The 15,875-nt window shown below is 42.9% G+C and overlaps 1 protein-coding gene across 1 annotated transcript; it reads right to left on the bottom strand.

Moving 5' to 3' along the window:
* Positions 1 to 1,286: 1,286 nt before the first annotated feature.
* LOC134189203 (myotrophin-like) lies at positions 1,287 to 8,637 on the bottom strand. The gene is made up of 5 exons (XM_062657445.1): positions 8,483 to 8,637; positions 8,318 to 8,416; positions 7,654 to 7,749; positions 2,292 to 2,390; positions 1,287 to 1,475 (listed from the first exon to the last, which is right to left on the bottom strand). The coding sequence occupies exons 1-5, from the start codon at positions 8,579 to 8,581 to the stop codon at positions 1,287 to 1,289; spliced, it is 582 nt and encodes a 193-aa protein (XP_062513429.1). The 5' UTR covers positions 8,582 to 8,637.
* Between the last annotated feature and the right edge of the window lie 7,238 nt (positions 8,638 to 15,875).

Below are 15,875 nucleotides of genomic sequence, written 5' to 3'. Positions count from 1 at the left end.
GCCCCAACATTGTCTTCCACGTTGTAGCACTAATTACTGTTACTGATGCTCCTGCGTCAAACTCCATTGTTAAGCATCTCCATTTATTTCACTTGTGTCGTCAGAGAACCGCTTTGGTTTTGCTTCCAGGGTATATGTATTTCAGCTCTAAAGATTCTTCGTCATCTTCTGCCCGTTCCAAATGATGTGTTGTTTGCGGTTTTGGCTGTGCTTACATAATCAACTAGATTTCTTGCCTTGCCCTTTTGATCTACAGAGTTGACTGAGGTGCCCCACTTTCTTGCATGCAAAACATTTGGCTTCTTTGAACCTGCATTCAGTAGGAGAGTGTCCTGACCATCTACAGCGATAACAGGTTTTGGGCATTTGTGATTGCATTCGGTGTACAACTACTGTACCCTCCGCTTCTTGTCGTGTCAACCACTTGAACGCCATTATCTCCAGCGTTTTCTTTCCAGCCGCTTTTGTAGCGGGCGCTATTTCAAAAGCCTGCGCAAATGACAACTCCTTTTCTGCTAACAAACGCCGCTGCGTTTCAATACAGCAAACTGAACGATCACGGATCATCTCGTTCAGTGTCTCTCATACTCGCAAAACTCGGATAACGCGCGCAACGCGGACACAAACTTTGCAACTGACTCACTCGTATGCTGGACTCTCGAACTGAATCGCAGTCTCTGTACCATGACCGAAGGCTTGGTGTTGCAGTGGCTGGACAGAGCTTCCCTCAGATCTGTGAAAGACCTTTCTCTCGGTTTGGCGAGAGCCGTCAAGTTGCGCAGTAACTTGTACGTGCGTGCGCCGACTGCTGACAGAAAAATTGCCTTCATTCTGGACTCATCCGTGATGCCGTTGGCTTCGAAATAGCACAACGTCTTTCTTCGTACTGCGGCCACTCGTCTGACACCGCATCAAAGGCGGCTAGCCTGCCGAACGCTGCAACAGGCATTGGTATGGCTGTTGATGTTCCACTCGCAGTGGCTTCGTCCATCCTCGTCGCCAATGTAGTGAACACAACTCAAGATATATTTCTAGTGCTCGCGCCACTACTGTACGGCATCCGAGAACACAGCTCTACTCCGGATTATGTTACTATGCAGCCTGTCTCTCTAATCTATCACACCCCGTCATTAGCAATACTGATTTTAGATTCAACAGAAACAATAGTTTCTTACACTGATCCATCGTCCACTCGCTATAGATCACCGCCCACTTTTTTGCAACCGCCTATGACGATCGGTCAATAGCGTTTTTTCTAGGTCGACGAGCGTTGATTCCTACTGCATTCAGGCGTCGACCAACTGTCCTTCCTGACACGTGGCGACCAGCTTCTTTGGACAACTGCAATGAGAGAGACCTCGATGATGATCGGCGGTCTTGAATGGCAAGTCGTTTGAGCAGACGATCTTCTCAGGTAGTGGTCGCCTTGATTCTCTCGGAGCGTTTTTGTAGTCACTGGTGCCATCCGCCAGCCTCTGCAAACAGTGATAAACTGCGGTAATTGAGCGTTGGACGTGCGTTGCAATTTGCCGTACTGAGTAGCTGACAGAACGAAGGGCTGAAATCTTTCCTCGCGTAGAAGGGCTGACCTGCTTTCCGTGAGGCATTCTACCAAAGCTGAACTAACTAATTCTAACGAAATGTCCGAGCAGATGGGAAAAATTATTTCGAGCACTAAAACTTGTGGAGTGTAAGTTCGATTTCACTGCAATGATCGAGTATGAGAGAACGAGGTAACACTGCTATAAAGTCTAAGGCAAATGCCATCTATCTATAAATGATTTATAGACACTGAAAAGCAAAAACTGATTACTGATTAGCTGTAAAAGACAACAAACACGGCGACAGTGCTATTTATATAATACAAAAGTTCGAAGATTGTGACGCAGTCCTTTCATATTAAATTATATATGCAGTATATGACGCACAATGTATCAGGGATATTTACGCAGTAAAGAATCAGCAGATCCGAAGAAAGAGAGCGGATTTATGGGTCGAGCTGACTTGGCGGTACCATACATAGTACTGCATTGTTCTTGTTACTCCTGTTATATTATTTTTATATCAAACTAGTAAACAAACTGTCTAAAAATGCAAACAAACAACAAAAATCAAATAGAGAACAGTAAAGAAGCAACGTAGACATAATAAAGAACTGACATAAACCCAAATTGCCTCGCAAATAGACAACAAATAAACATAGCAACAAACGTAACCAACTGAGAAACAAAAAACAAACATCAACTTTGCAATAAAATAATCACAAAAAAAATTACATAAACATGCCTTACAAAGTCTTCCGCATTAATATTGCATCCATTCTCCAACAGAATACTAACAACTTTGGAGTGATTGTTGTAACTAGCGCAATGCAAAGCTGTCCATCCATCCTAAAATAGCAAACAACTACATTTATCACAATATCAATATCTATTACTTAATAGAAAAAACAAACCGACAAACAAATGAACAAAGCAAACGAGCAACGGGCAAACTACGCCAACAATTTAAACAAAGCATAAAAGTACACACAAGCAAACAGAAAAACTAATAAAGACAATGGGCAGACTGGCAGACACAAAGACAGGCAAATAAATATACAAAAAGTATAGAACAAGAGAACCATACAAAAGCAAACATATAGAAAATACAAACATTAAATCAGACATACAACAAACATTAAATATATAAGATATTCATTTGAGAAAAACAAAGCTGTAAAATGCAAAGTGTCAGTAAATTAAAAGTCGCTATATTTGTATTTCTTTTTGCTTTAGATCTAACAAATCTCCTATACTGGCATTTTGGATTGCTGACACATAAGTGCATGAGCCTCAAAATACACTAGAAGATTCTGATAAAAACACATGATGAAAGACGAACACCTACAGTGAAACTATCCGTGCACTTTTGATCTAAGTAGTTACCACAAAAGCCACGCATAAGTGGTAAGTTACTACATGCAATTACAATTCACAAACTCAGACCGCCAAATATCTCTTTAAATACTGATCATCACAGCATATGTAAACCTACAAACTATTTAAAAAGTCAAACGGAAAGGCAGAACGAAAAAAGCAAACAGTAGAAGACATAAATTTACCAACAAACAAACAAACAAACCTACAAACAATAAATTAGATTAATCTACTGACCGAAACAAGACAAATAAAACACAGAAATACAGACTAAAAGAAAGAAAAACTGACAACAGTAACTAATCAAATACCCCTACTAAAAACCAAGCAAACTAAGACAAATTTACAGACCATCATCCTAACAGGCAAATTGCAAACCAAAACAAAAATTACAAACTGTATCCAACTAAAAAACAAACGACAATCAAAAACAAACGACAATCAAAAACAAACGACAATCAAGAACAAACAGACAAACAAAAACATACTGCAAGCAGGCTAAAGGCTACACTAACTGAAAAACAACAGACATGAACGGACAAACTGACAGAGTAAGACAAACCTACCAAAACTCAAACTAACTGACATGTGGTCAAACTGACAGCACAAAACAGACTAAAATAGAGAGATACAAAGACAAGAAAATTGACATATACGACAAACAAACAAAAAGATGGACAAAAACAAAGAAACAGAACACAAGACGTTACACACAAATACATGCACGCACGCACGCACGCACACGCATACACACACTCACGCACACAAACACACACACACACACACACACACACACACACACACACACACACACACACACACACACACACACACACAAGACCGACCGACAGTCTGACTTACAAGCACACCGCTAAAGAACTAGACACAACGAAAGACAATTAACAGACAATTAACAGACAATTCAATTTGTTCATTCAGTGACAGAATGACAAACCAAACCAAATACAAACAACCAGACAGAAAGCAAACAAATATATCTACAAAATAAAAAAACAAATACAGTGCACATGTATGGTTGGTAAAACTAAAAACAACGTAATTTACAACAAACAGACAAGCAGATCAATACATATATATATATATATATATATATATATATATATATATATATATATATATCCGGATGTACGGCTGGCATTGCCGCGAGAATTGTTGCAGCCGTCAATTGCTGAAGAAACAAAAGAAGAGAAGTTTATTATCTTTGAGACTGCCATTGTGGCTTTTCCCACTCTGAATGTCTGCGTCAGTCCTTGTTCTGGTGATGGAACCCCATTTGAGGAATGAACGTTTTTTTCATTGGCTTTGTTCTTGTGTGGGCATCTGTCAATTCGTCGTAATCTTATTGTCCGTATTTTGTTTGTCCGTTGAAGTATACAGGTCAATGGGAACATGGAGTTTGCCGCATCATCACCCTGCATCCAACGCTCTGCATGTTCTGGTTTACAACTGTATTGTTTCAAAGGCTTGGCTGTTCGTGACGACTCTACTTATTTCTTGCTGTCTCATTTGTCATCAAGCAGGACAGTTGGTCAAAATCCTGAAACTTGTCGCATCTTCCACACGTACCCAGCGCCATCAAGTTTCTTTGCTCATCTGGTTTGCTTCTTCTGATTTCTCTTTCTTAGATTCTTTTCTTTTTACCTCTGTTCATTGCAGTCCTATGGAATATTGGATGTTGCCGCCCTTTCACCCCTTCTTCAGCGTTCTTCAATTTTGCATCTTCTGCATTGTTCAAGTTCAACCTTTCTTCTTTTCTTTTGATGTGGAGACTTCTCTCTGTCATTGTGGCAAATGGTGCAGTTGGGCAAGATCCTGAAGTTTGTCGCACAATCACCCTTCTTTCCATGCTCTTCAGGCCTTCTTCCTCTTCTGCATTCACTTCCATGTTGTTTTTTCTCTGGTATATACTTCTTCTTCCTCATGTTGTTTCTAGCAGATGAACTCAGACAGGATTCTGGAGCATGCCGCATTTCAACCCTATTTCAGCACTCTTCAGGCCTCTTTGTTTATCTGTTGTACTAATCTATAACTCTTATCTCCTATATAGTGCTCTGTTTAGTTTCTTCCTTTTTTCTTGTAAGTGGACAGTACACTAGCTCATATTTGGATGTAGAGCAGCTTAGAAGTAATATATATCTTATATATACATACATACATACATATATACAGAGAGACAGACAGAAAGACAGACAGAAGTAGTACCTACCCATAACAAAAAGTCACCGCAAAATTTGGTAGCAATTTTTGGCGAGGTACGTCAACTCGACTGCCAAGAATGACAGCGAATCCGCGGTAACTCCACGACGACTCACAGCGGATTCAGGCATCGCAAATTTTCATAGCCAATTCGCGGTGACTTCCTGCAAGTCACTGCCTGACTTCCTGCAAGTCACTGCCACTCACAGCGATTGACTGACAGCAGAATTGAAACGAGATTTTGTAATGAGTAGCTTCATATATAAAAATATATCAAAAAAGAGAAACAGCCGACAGACACAGAAGCAGACAGACAGACAGACAATTTTATGTGCATTAGACTGATAGAGCAGCCTTATAAGTCCTGTTGCTCTCACGTTTATAGATTGCCACTCCATGGTTACTTTATTTATAGTCAGTATCATGAGTAGTACAGTGATCATGTTTACAATAACTGTACACGCAAATGAACTGACAGACAGACAGACAGACAGACAGAGTGAAGACTTCAGCTCTCAGTAGACAGCTATCATTATTCAGAGACTAGAACCACAGTTCTTCTGTTTACTGTAATGTGTGTCTTTGTGTGTGTGTGTGTGTGTGTGTGTGTGTGTGTGTGTGTGTGTGTGTGTGTGTGTGTGTGTGTGTGTGTGTGCACGCGTATAGTTCTGTAGCTCAATTGGTTATAAAGTCATCCTATAGAATGAGTACATCCAGAACCTTACAGGGTTGCAAGTCTAAATCACAGTGATGGTGATCGAGCCGTAGCATAATTTAATTAAGAAAGAAACTTACACACAACTGCTTTTCTCGACTTACGAGTACAATGAGTACCTGGTTCTGGGGCCGTAGCAGCCATCGGCTGTGACATAATTATAGCATCAGCCACTGAGGTTCAGGTAAGACTTCGAGTGTTCACACCACAGTTGGCTTCACAAGCCCATGCTCTTGTGAGTACACAGTACCTGGCCAGCTTTAGAAGATTGCTAGCACATGCCCAACGTTTCTCCTGAGCAGGCCACAAGAGACTAAGAAATTGTCAGCTTCTGATGTTTGCGGTTTTCCCCGTGTGTATGAATTATCGATCTCGTGCAATACGTCATACTAGGATAAAGAAGGAATGCATGCAGATGGCTTAGCTGCTATTGCAAGGTTTCATCGTAGCCTTTGCATAAAGCTTGTGTCAAGTGGCCGAGGTATGCATGTGTATTAGCGTTAAAAACACTATAGTTCTTAGTGTGAGCAACAAGCAAATTCACATCTCCATTGATGGCAACTTACAGAATGTTGATGAGTTTTGAAATCCATGATATGCATGGGTATTTTCGCGTTCAAAAGTCTGTAGGATGTTGTGAGAAAAAAGTAGAATTGTTGAAGCCAGTACAGCATGCAATTGTTGGTGGCAACGAGTGTTTCCAAATAAAAAATTTTCTAGAGCGCTAGCCATCACACTAAAAGTCTTCCAAACTATGTTTTTCTGCCATTTTGTTGTATGGCTTTGAAACTTGCCCGTACATTAAGCAAACGTTCGCAAGCTGACAACATTTCACATGAGATGTACTAGAACGATTCTTGGAATGTCTAGATGGCATAAAATAGCCAAGAAAAGTTTGGCCATAGTAAATGAAGATCACATAGAATCAAGAATTTAAAGATGAGTTCAGTGGTTGGGAGACGTAAGAATGTTAATTAAACAACCACTCCCAAAAACAGTTTCTACGCAGTAGACCTCTTAATCATAAATGGACAGCACTCGACATCGCTGGGTAGATCTAGTTCAGAAGAACTTAAAATCATTGATTTTACCTATAAAAGATCCACATAATCACTCAGCTTAGCAATATTCTGCAAGGCCTAAACTCATAGCGGGTAAGGCAGAAATTCAGGTTCGTGTGTGAGTGTGTGTGTGTGTGTGTGTGTGTGTGTGTGTGTGTGTGTGTGTGTGTGTGTGTGTGTGTGTGTGTGTGTGTGTGTAATTGGGGAATATCTAGTGTGCAGTAAAGTTTTCTCAGTCAAGATGTATGTACTAGATATGGAAGACAGACAAACATACCGAAATACAAACATAAACACAAACAAACAGACAGACAAACAGACACAAAAAGACAAACAGAAAGATGCTAAAACAAATACACCAAAACAAAAACATCTAAACAAATACAGAAACATACAAACTGACAAAGAACTTAATTAAGCATATTATCTAATCAAAACAAAATGTATATAGTAATTTCTACAAAATTTTGTTATCATTTTAACACTTTCCATTAATTTACTAATAAATATAGCATGGACAGAATTGATATCTTTTAAGCAAATAGCAAGTACAGCTAGACACGTTATATATTGACTCTAGCTAATGTTTCTAAGCGAATTTCTGCTGTATGTATAATAATAAAGTTGTTGTTGAAGTCAAAATTAACAATAAAAATACTAACAGATCCTTACTACATAATCATAAAACACATCACATCAACACATCACATCAACACATACAACAGCAACTACAAATCCTCACCATATTTTTCAGATTAACATCAGCATTAGCTGATAATAACATAAGAGTTATTGAATCATCACCACGATCTGCTGCTCTCATTAAAGCAGTGTCGCCCTGCAATAACAACAATTGTATAATATTTGTATTCAATTTAATATCTGTTCTATAAAAATTTCATTTATCACACCATTGAATATCAGTCTTCATTCATTCATATATTATCTATTCAGAATATTGCAATCAATACATCACAACAGCAAAGTTTCTATGGTAATAGTGTCCAAGACAAACTGCCCTCTATTTATATCTATTATTCTAAAAATGTACAGTTATCTTAAACCTCAAAGATTGATCATTAATTCATTCATAAATACATAAACACACTGGATTCATTCACAGCAAACTCTGGCTACACTAGGGTCATATATATTACAACAACAGTAAAGATTCTCAAATTCTCTACTAAGTTCTAATGACGTGTTCAAGGCAATTCTTTCATTCATTCATATATATTTGAGAGATATTGCCATCACAACAGATAAATGTCTAAAATAAACTAACCAGGGCCAAGAGCCCCTACTACGATTTACCTAAAACCAAAAAACCGTCCAGCTGGCAGGCTAACAGTTTCCTGGCCAATTGATGTTTTGCCCACATTCATTCATTCATTCTTAGAACTTACATATCTAGCACGCTTGTTCACATTTGATCCGTTCCTTAATAAGGTACAAACTACAGACGTGAAGCCTTCTTCACAAGCTGCAACGAGTACAGGAAGTCTCTGCAATAGAGTGAGTTGCTATTAATAAACTACAATAAAAGTTGCACATGCAATTAAATAGCATACAGAGGCATCCAACGCATCAGGTGATGTCCCTAACTCCATGAGTCTTTGAATCTCATCAACATCGTTGTTCCTTACAGCTGACACCAGTCTCCTTTCCATGACTAATGGCTGTCTCGCTCGTTAGATCAATATCGATTAGAACAAGTCTCTAGATACAGATTACAGTTTAACAGTCGTAAATAAGAGCTTCGAATACGCCTTGTTATTTATACGCATGCGTCGACATTATTCGGGTCACGTGCGTCGAATAAAATGTATCCCCAGCCCACTAGCAAAAAGGCGCTTTCTTTTAGAGTCTCCAGGTGTGGATACAGAATTTATAGGGGGTCCACTGGTATCATTAGCCACACCCCATAGCAGATACTGTATTTCCGCGAATAGAGCCCACGGTGTACTATTCCTATAGTAATTCTGAAACATGAGGCATTATTTGAACAATGGTGCACAATTCGCGAGCATGCATGGACATTATTATTTCGCAAGCACAGAGACTGCTGCATTGTTTTTGTTTGTCTAGTATAACACTACACAAACAAACTACCTAGTTACAGTTACCCCTGGATACTTTCGCTTTCACTTGAGTAGTATTCATCGTCTGTTGCATACATTGAATCTTCATCGTCACTCGGTGGTTTTATTTGGGTGTTCCTTTCATCTTAAACGTACACAAGTTGATTGCACGCATGAATAAAACTGGGTTTAATAGTAAGACACTAATCAAGCATGGGAAATTATTATTTTGCCTAGGCTCGCCAAAGGGCAATATTTGAGCACAATTTGGGCATGGGCCACTCACTATCTATTCGCGGAAATATGGTAAACCTGTCTAGGACCTACGGAACCAGTGTAAGGGTATGCGAGGTTATACGGGGAGTCAGTGTTGAGTTGGACTTTGAGCGTGAACATGTCTAACAGTACTTCTACCGTTACAGCTGGTGACAGGAGTGGAATCAAAGTTAACACGCCTCGCACCTACACAGGAGAAGGGAACCCAGCGGTGTGGTTAAAGAAAGTAGACGTGCGGGCCACCTTGAAAGGTTACAGCGGGGAAAAGAAAGCTCTGGCCATGGCATCACGCCTAGATGAACAGCTTTCGAGTGCTATGCGCGCATGAGCAAAAAACAACAAAGAGATTCAGCAGTGGTTGCAGACGAGCTCAAGCAGGAGTTTGTCAAAGCAGAGAGAGATCGAGATACCGCTATCCACGCGCTTACAGGACGATCTTGGCGCGCAGGTGAGTCTCCAGCTTCATTTGCACATGATATTTGCTGCCTTGCTAAACTGGCATATCCCGGATTTGACGCGGATGCGCTCGATACCATAGCGAGGGATTGTTTTTTGAAAGAACTACCACCGGAGCTACGTGAGGCCCTACGACGAGACCCGCAAACTACAACCAAGAAGGTTCAAGACCTAGCCGCAGAAGTCGTACGATTACAACTGGCTGGGGTGGGTAGCACGACACCGCAGACTGCACGCGTTGCCCAGGCAACGGTTACAGACCCGGATGCATCTCACGCTAGCCCGTCTTTAGTAGATCAGATTGCAGAGCAAATCTATCATTTGATGACTGATCACGACGACGGCACCAGCGAGATGAAAACCAGCCACGTGCAGGTAGTACGACACAAAACAGCTCCGTCAAGAGGCAGGTATTCTGGCTATTCAAATAGCGGTCCAAAAATGCAATCACGCATTTCCACGAATGCTCCATCTGCGGTGAAGACAACCACACGAGAAAGTTCTGCCCTTATCGCGACCATTGCTACCGCTGTTTGAAACCAGGGCACTAAGCACGTGACTGTACAGCTAACCAACCAACCATCCAGGCCTCACTTCGGAAAAGGCTGGGTTATGGCACTAGCAGTTGAAAAGCACGGACTTCTTCGTGTTGATGTTCAGCTTGGTGGGCTAAATTATCACCCTTTCCTCGTTGACACGGGGGCAGAAATTGGTCTTATTCCCGTGTTGCTCGCCTCCAATATTAAAGGCAAGATTAACCGGCAATTGTCCTGACAACCGGTCATGGTTGATAGGTCTAGCATCCGCTGCGAAGGCACGGTTACCTGTAGAATACGTCTTGGACCACGAGATATTTCAGCGCAATTCTACGTTGTGCCAGGTATTTCGGAGGGAATTCTAGGACTCGATACGTTATCTCATCTGGACTTACAAACTGACACGAGACAGTTGCTCATTGACGGTCATGCCATACCTGAATGTGAATGGCTTCGCCCTCCTGAACGATCACGCTCGCAGATCCAACAGGTCAGGTTCAGGAAAGTGTATGCTACCACTGATGAATACATTGCTCCTGGCCAAGAATACACTGTTTGGGGCAAGGTTCACTGCTCAGGTCTACGTCCAGGCGAGACATACACAGGTGTAGTGGAAGTAACAGAGCTGTTGCCGGCCTCCCACGGCCTTGTAGGATGCTGTACGCTTGCCATTGGGGGACCATCACCACACGTCCCAGTCAAGGTTTTCAACTTGTCAGAAGAAACAGTACGCATCCACAAAAACCAGAGCTTAGCACAGTTTACAGAGGCAACCACATCTACCAACGAAACCACTGGACCGCCAGACGTTGACAAGATCACGACCGGAAATCATCTCTCACATGAGCAATCAAGACGACTACAACATTTGCTTTGCAAGTATCAGACCGTGTTTGCTTACGATGGCAACGAAGGTCGAACGTCTACCATTGAGCACACAATTAAGCTGACAGCTGACACACCAGTGGCTTCTAGATACCGGCGCACTCCTAGCGGGTGGAGACATGAGATTGAAAGGGAAGTTCAAAGGTTACGGAATAACGGTGTTATCAGACCTTCAACGTCCTCATACGCGGCTCCAATTTGTCCCGTAAAGAAGAAGGACGGGATTATGCGTCTCTGCATTGACTATCGCCAATTAAACGCACGTACCAAGAGCGATGCGTTTCCCACGGGCAACATATTGGACGTTATTGAAAACATGGCTGGCGCGCGATACTTTAGCACAATTGATCTTGCATAAGGCTATCACCAGATACCAGTCGTTGAGGCCGACAGAGAGAAAACCGCTTTCCGTACTTCATCCGGTCTTTGGGAATTTGCTTGGATGCCGTTCGGGTTGAAAGGAGCGCCCGCGACCATTCGTAGGCTGATGGCCCGTGTTCTCGGAGATATGTCGCCAACGCAGTTGGCGCTCTATATGGACGACATTTGCGTTATTTCTGAGACGTTCGACTCTCATCTGGAACGCCTCAAGGCCACGTTCAAAAATCTTTTGGCCCACGGTCTCCGCATCAAAGCACATAAATGCAGTTCGCTACGACGGAAGTCATCTTCTGTGGACACAAACTTAGCGCCGAGGGGATACAACCATCCAGCACTAAACTGGACGCCATCAGCAGGTTGCCCGTTCCATCCACACCTACCGAAGTCAAAACTCTTTCTCGGGGCGAGTGGATGGTACAGAAAGTTTATTATGAACTACGCCACAACAGCTGCCCTCACACAAAACTAACACAGGCGGGAGTAGCATTCAATTGGACGCACGAGTACCAAACTGCGTTCGAAACATTAAAACTACAATTGATGAAGTCACCGTTGCTAAGTCATATTCGTCCATTCGGCACTCTCATTCTGACAACGGATGCCTCTACCGTTGGTCTGGGAGCGGAACTCTCTCAGGAGACACACGGAGGGACACATTCTGTCGCCTTTTAGCAGAGCTATGACTAAAACGGAACGGAATTACGCGACATACGACCGCGAATTGCTCGCTATAATATCAGCTATTCGGCACTTTCGCCACCTCCTGTTTGGAAGGCAGTTTGTGCCACGTACTGACCACAAACCACTGCAATATTTTCCAGTCCCCGAGATCCTTGGGGTAGACGCGCCCGATGGCTTGCGGAACTACAGCTGTATGATTTCAGCATTCAGTACGTTGAAGGTACGTACAATTGCGTCGCAGATGCTTTGAGCCGTTTGGGTTTTGCAAAGGAACCCATTGACACAATTGCCAACGTCACGACAAGTCATGACAAGTCATCGCAATTTTTGGAAGACAGCATTGGGACTGCACAAGCGGCAGATTCTGACATCGCGGTAGTCATCAGGCTGCTCAAGTCTCGTCGTCCTCCGTCAGTCAACGCATTCCCTAGTGTGAATAGTTTTCTGCGACATGATCTTTATCTTGCAGAAGACATCGTTTGGCGCAAGGCGCACTACTCGAGACAGTTGGTCGTACCACTCTCGCTTGTACCACGAGTCTCACAAGTGGCGCACGATGACCCTACGGCAGGACACCAGGGAGCCAACAAAACCCTCGAAAGACTACTCGCCCGTTTCTAGTGGCCTACAGTTTGCCAGGATGTTGCTGCATATACCCAGCAGTTCCACCGTTGCGGAGAACGCAATCATCCGACTGCTGCAGTTAAAGCTCCGCTTTGCCAACGCCCTCGCCCTTCTCGTCTGTTCGATATCGTGGAGACAGATATTAAAGGGCCATTGCCACTGTCCCCAGACGGATACCGCTACATTCTAGTCTTCCAAGATGCTTTCAGCAAATACGCGAAAATGACACCCATTACAACCGCGTCGGCCCACACCGTTAGCACCAAATTGAGAGAGTGGATCGGACACTACGGCATCCCGCGTACCATCCATTCCGACCAAGGTGCTTGTTATACGAGCACGACGTTTAACGAATTGTGTGCTAAGTATGGGATCCGGCACACTGTCTCTTCAGCCTACCACCAGCAAGCTAATAGCTCAGTTGAACGGCTGAACCGTTCTATAGGAACAGCTCTGGCAAAAGTCGTTCACCAATCTCAAACCGACTGGACAGATCAGCTACCAGACGTGCAGTTGGCATACAACTCTGCCAAGCATGACACGATTAATGCGTCTCCGTTTCGTGTCATTTTTAAACAGGGAGCTCGCACAATGACCTATTCCTTGGCGGACCACCTCCAATCAACACCGAAAGCAGATGTACAGCAATCACAAGAACGAAACGGTCCCTCTTCACATCCCCGACCGACAGATACATTACAGTGCACACAAGAACTATATGACCGCGTCGCAGACCATCTTAATATCGCCACCTTTAATCAACAAACGCGGTACAACCAGAACACACACCACACGCCATACGGCCCTGGCGACCACGTATGGCTCTACCAGCCACGTGTTCCCCGCGGCAAGGCACATACACTAACGCCGTGTTGAACAGGACTTTATGTTATTGTAAAGCGTTGCTCAGAGGTCACTTATGTCATTCGTAAGCTAGGCGGCAGAAAGGAAAACATCGCTCACTACAACCGTATGAAGCCGTATACACATTGTCGTCCACCAGTGCCTCCCGGAAACACGCCGCCACGCAGTCCACCTACAAGCTCACCACCTACCAGCGTTGATAAGGCGCAAGAGAACCAGAGCGAATCCGAGTGGACGACTGCGGACGAAGCGACACCATCTACCGATGACGAACAACAACTGTGCGAACGACACAATGTGGATCGCCTACGACGCCAGTCCAGAATGTCAATACGTCTCGACGACTATATCATAGCCACGGATATGACTTAACGTAGTTAATTATTATGGACAGATTGAGTTGAGTTATACCGTTGCGTTGTACTTATTAGTCTAGAGTACCAATGAGAGACGTCTGGACCAGCTCTCATTTAAGGGGAGTAGTGTAAGGGTATGCGATGTTATACGGGAGTCAGTGTTGAGTTGGACTTTGAGCGCGAATATGTCTAACAGTACTTCTACCGTTACACCAGCAAGCCCACTTCAATCTGTATTAGGGTTAATTTCCTAGCATATTCATTAGATAATTATAAGTTTAGAATTAAACGAATTAACCATCCATCAAAACATTAAGGTACGTTTGCGTAATAACACAACAAACAATATTTCGGCTGCTGTGGCATGTCGTTGAAGAGGCGGGGTCCTGACCCCCAGAACCCCTTCCCTCTATGCGCCTATGGTCTCGTTGCAGTTATCAGGATGAATAAGGTTTGACTGTTTGTACCGCTGTAGAATAATGTTAGAAGCTAATGATGTGTAAAAGTAGAAATGAAAATGTCCCAACCAAGAAAACAAGGCATTTTTGCGCTCGCGACAGGTCTTCTCTAGAACAAAACTTACGTTGATTTGATGGCTTCTTTCACAATATCCTTTCCAATAATTCTCTATTCTGTGCTCGTGAATGATATACCATTAGTTAAAAAGCAAGAGAAATAATGTTAGAAGCCTATTGTAAGGAGCGGTTTTAGATAATTAGATTAGTAGACTACATAAAGGTAGAATAGCACTTAACACTCACTCACTGTTAGCCTAACTGGGTGTACTGTACTTTGAGCTATTGATATATTATACGTTGTATTGCAATATACAAACGTTAAATGGTGTCAGGAGTGGCTAATAATGGAACAAGCAGATCTAGAACAGCCACCAGCGCAGCTACCAAAGCAGCCAGTAGTTCAGCAGGCGCAGCAGCAAGCAGCAGCCGAACAAGCCAAATTTCCTCTTCATATGCAAGATAGAATACCGCTACCCAAACTGCTAGTGGTCAAGGAGAACATTTCGCCGCATTGGCGAGAACAGATATGCAACAGCCACGAGATCTTGTCTAACTTGCAGGTACGAGACAATAGACATAGAGTAGCTACGTTTGTCACTTGCATAGGCGAAGACGCTCTGCGAATCTACAATTTGTTACCATTTGACAACGAGGCAGAAAAATTAGACATAGACAAAGTGCACGCTATGATGGAAAGTGCTGTCTAGGAGAGACGAATGCAATTTACGAGAGATCTATTTTCAACCAGAGAACGCAGCAAGAAGGCGAAACGTTTGACCAATTTCTCACAGCACTGAAATAGCTCGCGAAGACATGCAACTTTGCGGCAATGCACGATGAACTAGTGCGAGACAGAATTATTGTCGGAGTCAAAGACAATAGCGTGAGAAAACTGATCCTGCAAAAAAGAACCTCAGCCTTCACGAATGCCTAGACATGTGCCGAGCAAGCAAATCAACGAAAGAACAGATGGAAGTGATGACTGCAAAGAACACAGTACACACCGTGCAAGCGCAACGCAAAAGCAGAGTCAGAAAGTAGCAGAAGCCAGACGCAAATTCCAAAGAGATACCGCACCTCCTCAAGAATGCAAGTATTGTGGCAAGACGCACCCAAGGGCGCAAGGTATTGCAAAGCATACGGTAAACAATGCAGAACATGTGGCAAACTGCACCACTATACAAGCTTGTGCAAATCTAAGACACGTGCACTCTACAAACTACGGAATCAAATGATATTGCATTTCATGAAGAATGGATACGACTATGACATTGATGAGACCTACAGCAGTGACGTCTCACAGACT

The sequence above is a fragment of the Corticium candelabrum genome, chromosome 13 (assembly GCF_963422355.1).
Source record: "Corticium candelabrum chromosome 13, ooCorCand1.1, whole genome shotgun sequence".
NCBI classification, from domain to species: domain Eukaryota; kingdom Metazoa; phylum Porifera; class Homoscleromorpha; order Homosclerophorida; family Plakinidae; genus Corticium; species Corticium candelabrum.
This window is presented reverse-complemented; position numbering and strand designations above follow the sequence as displayed.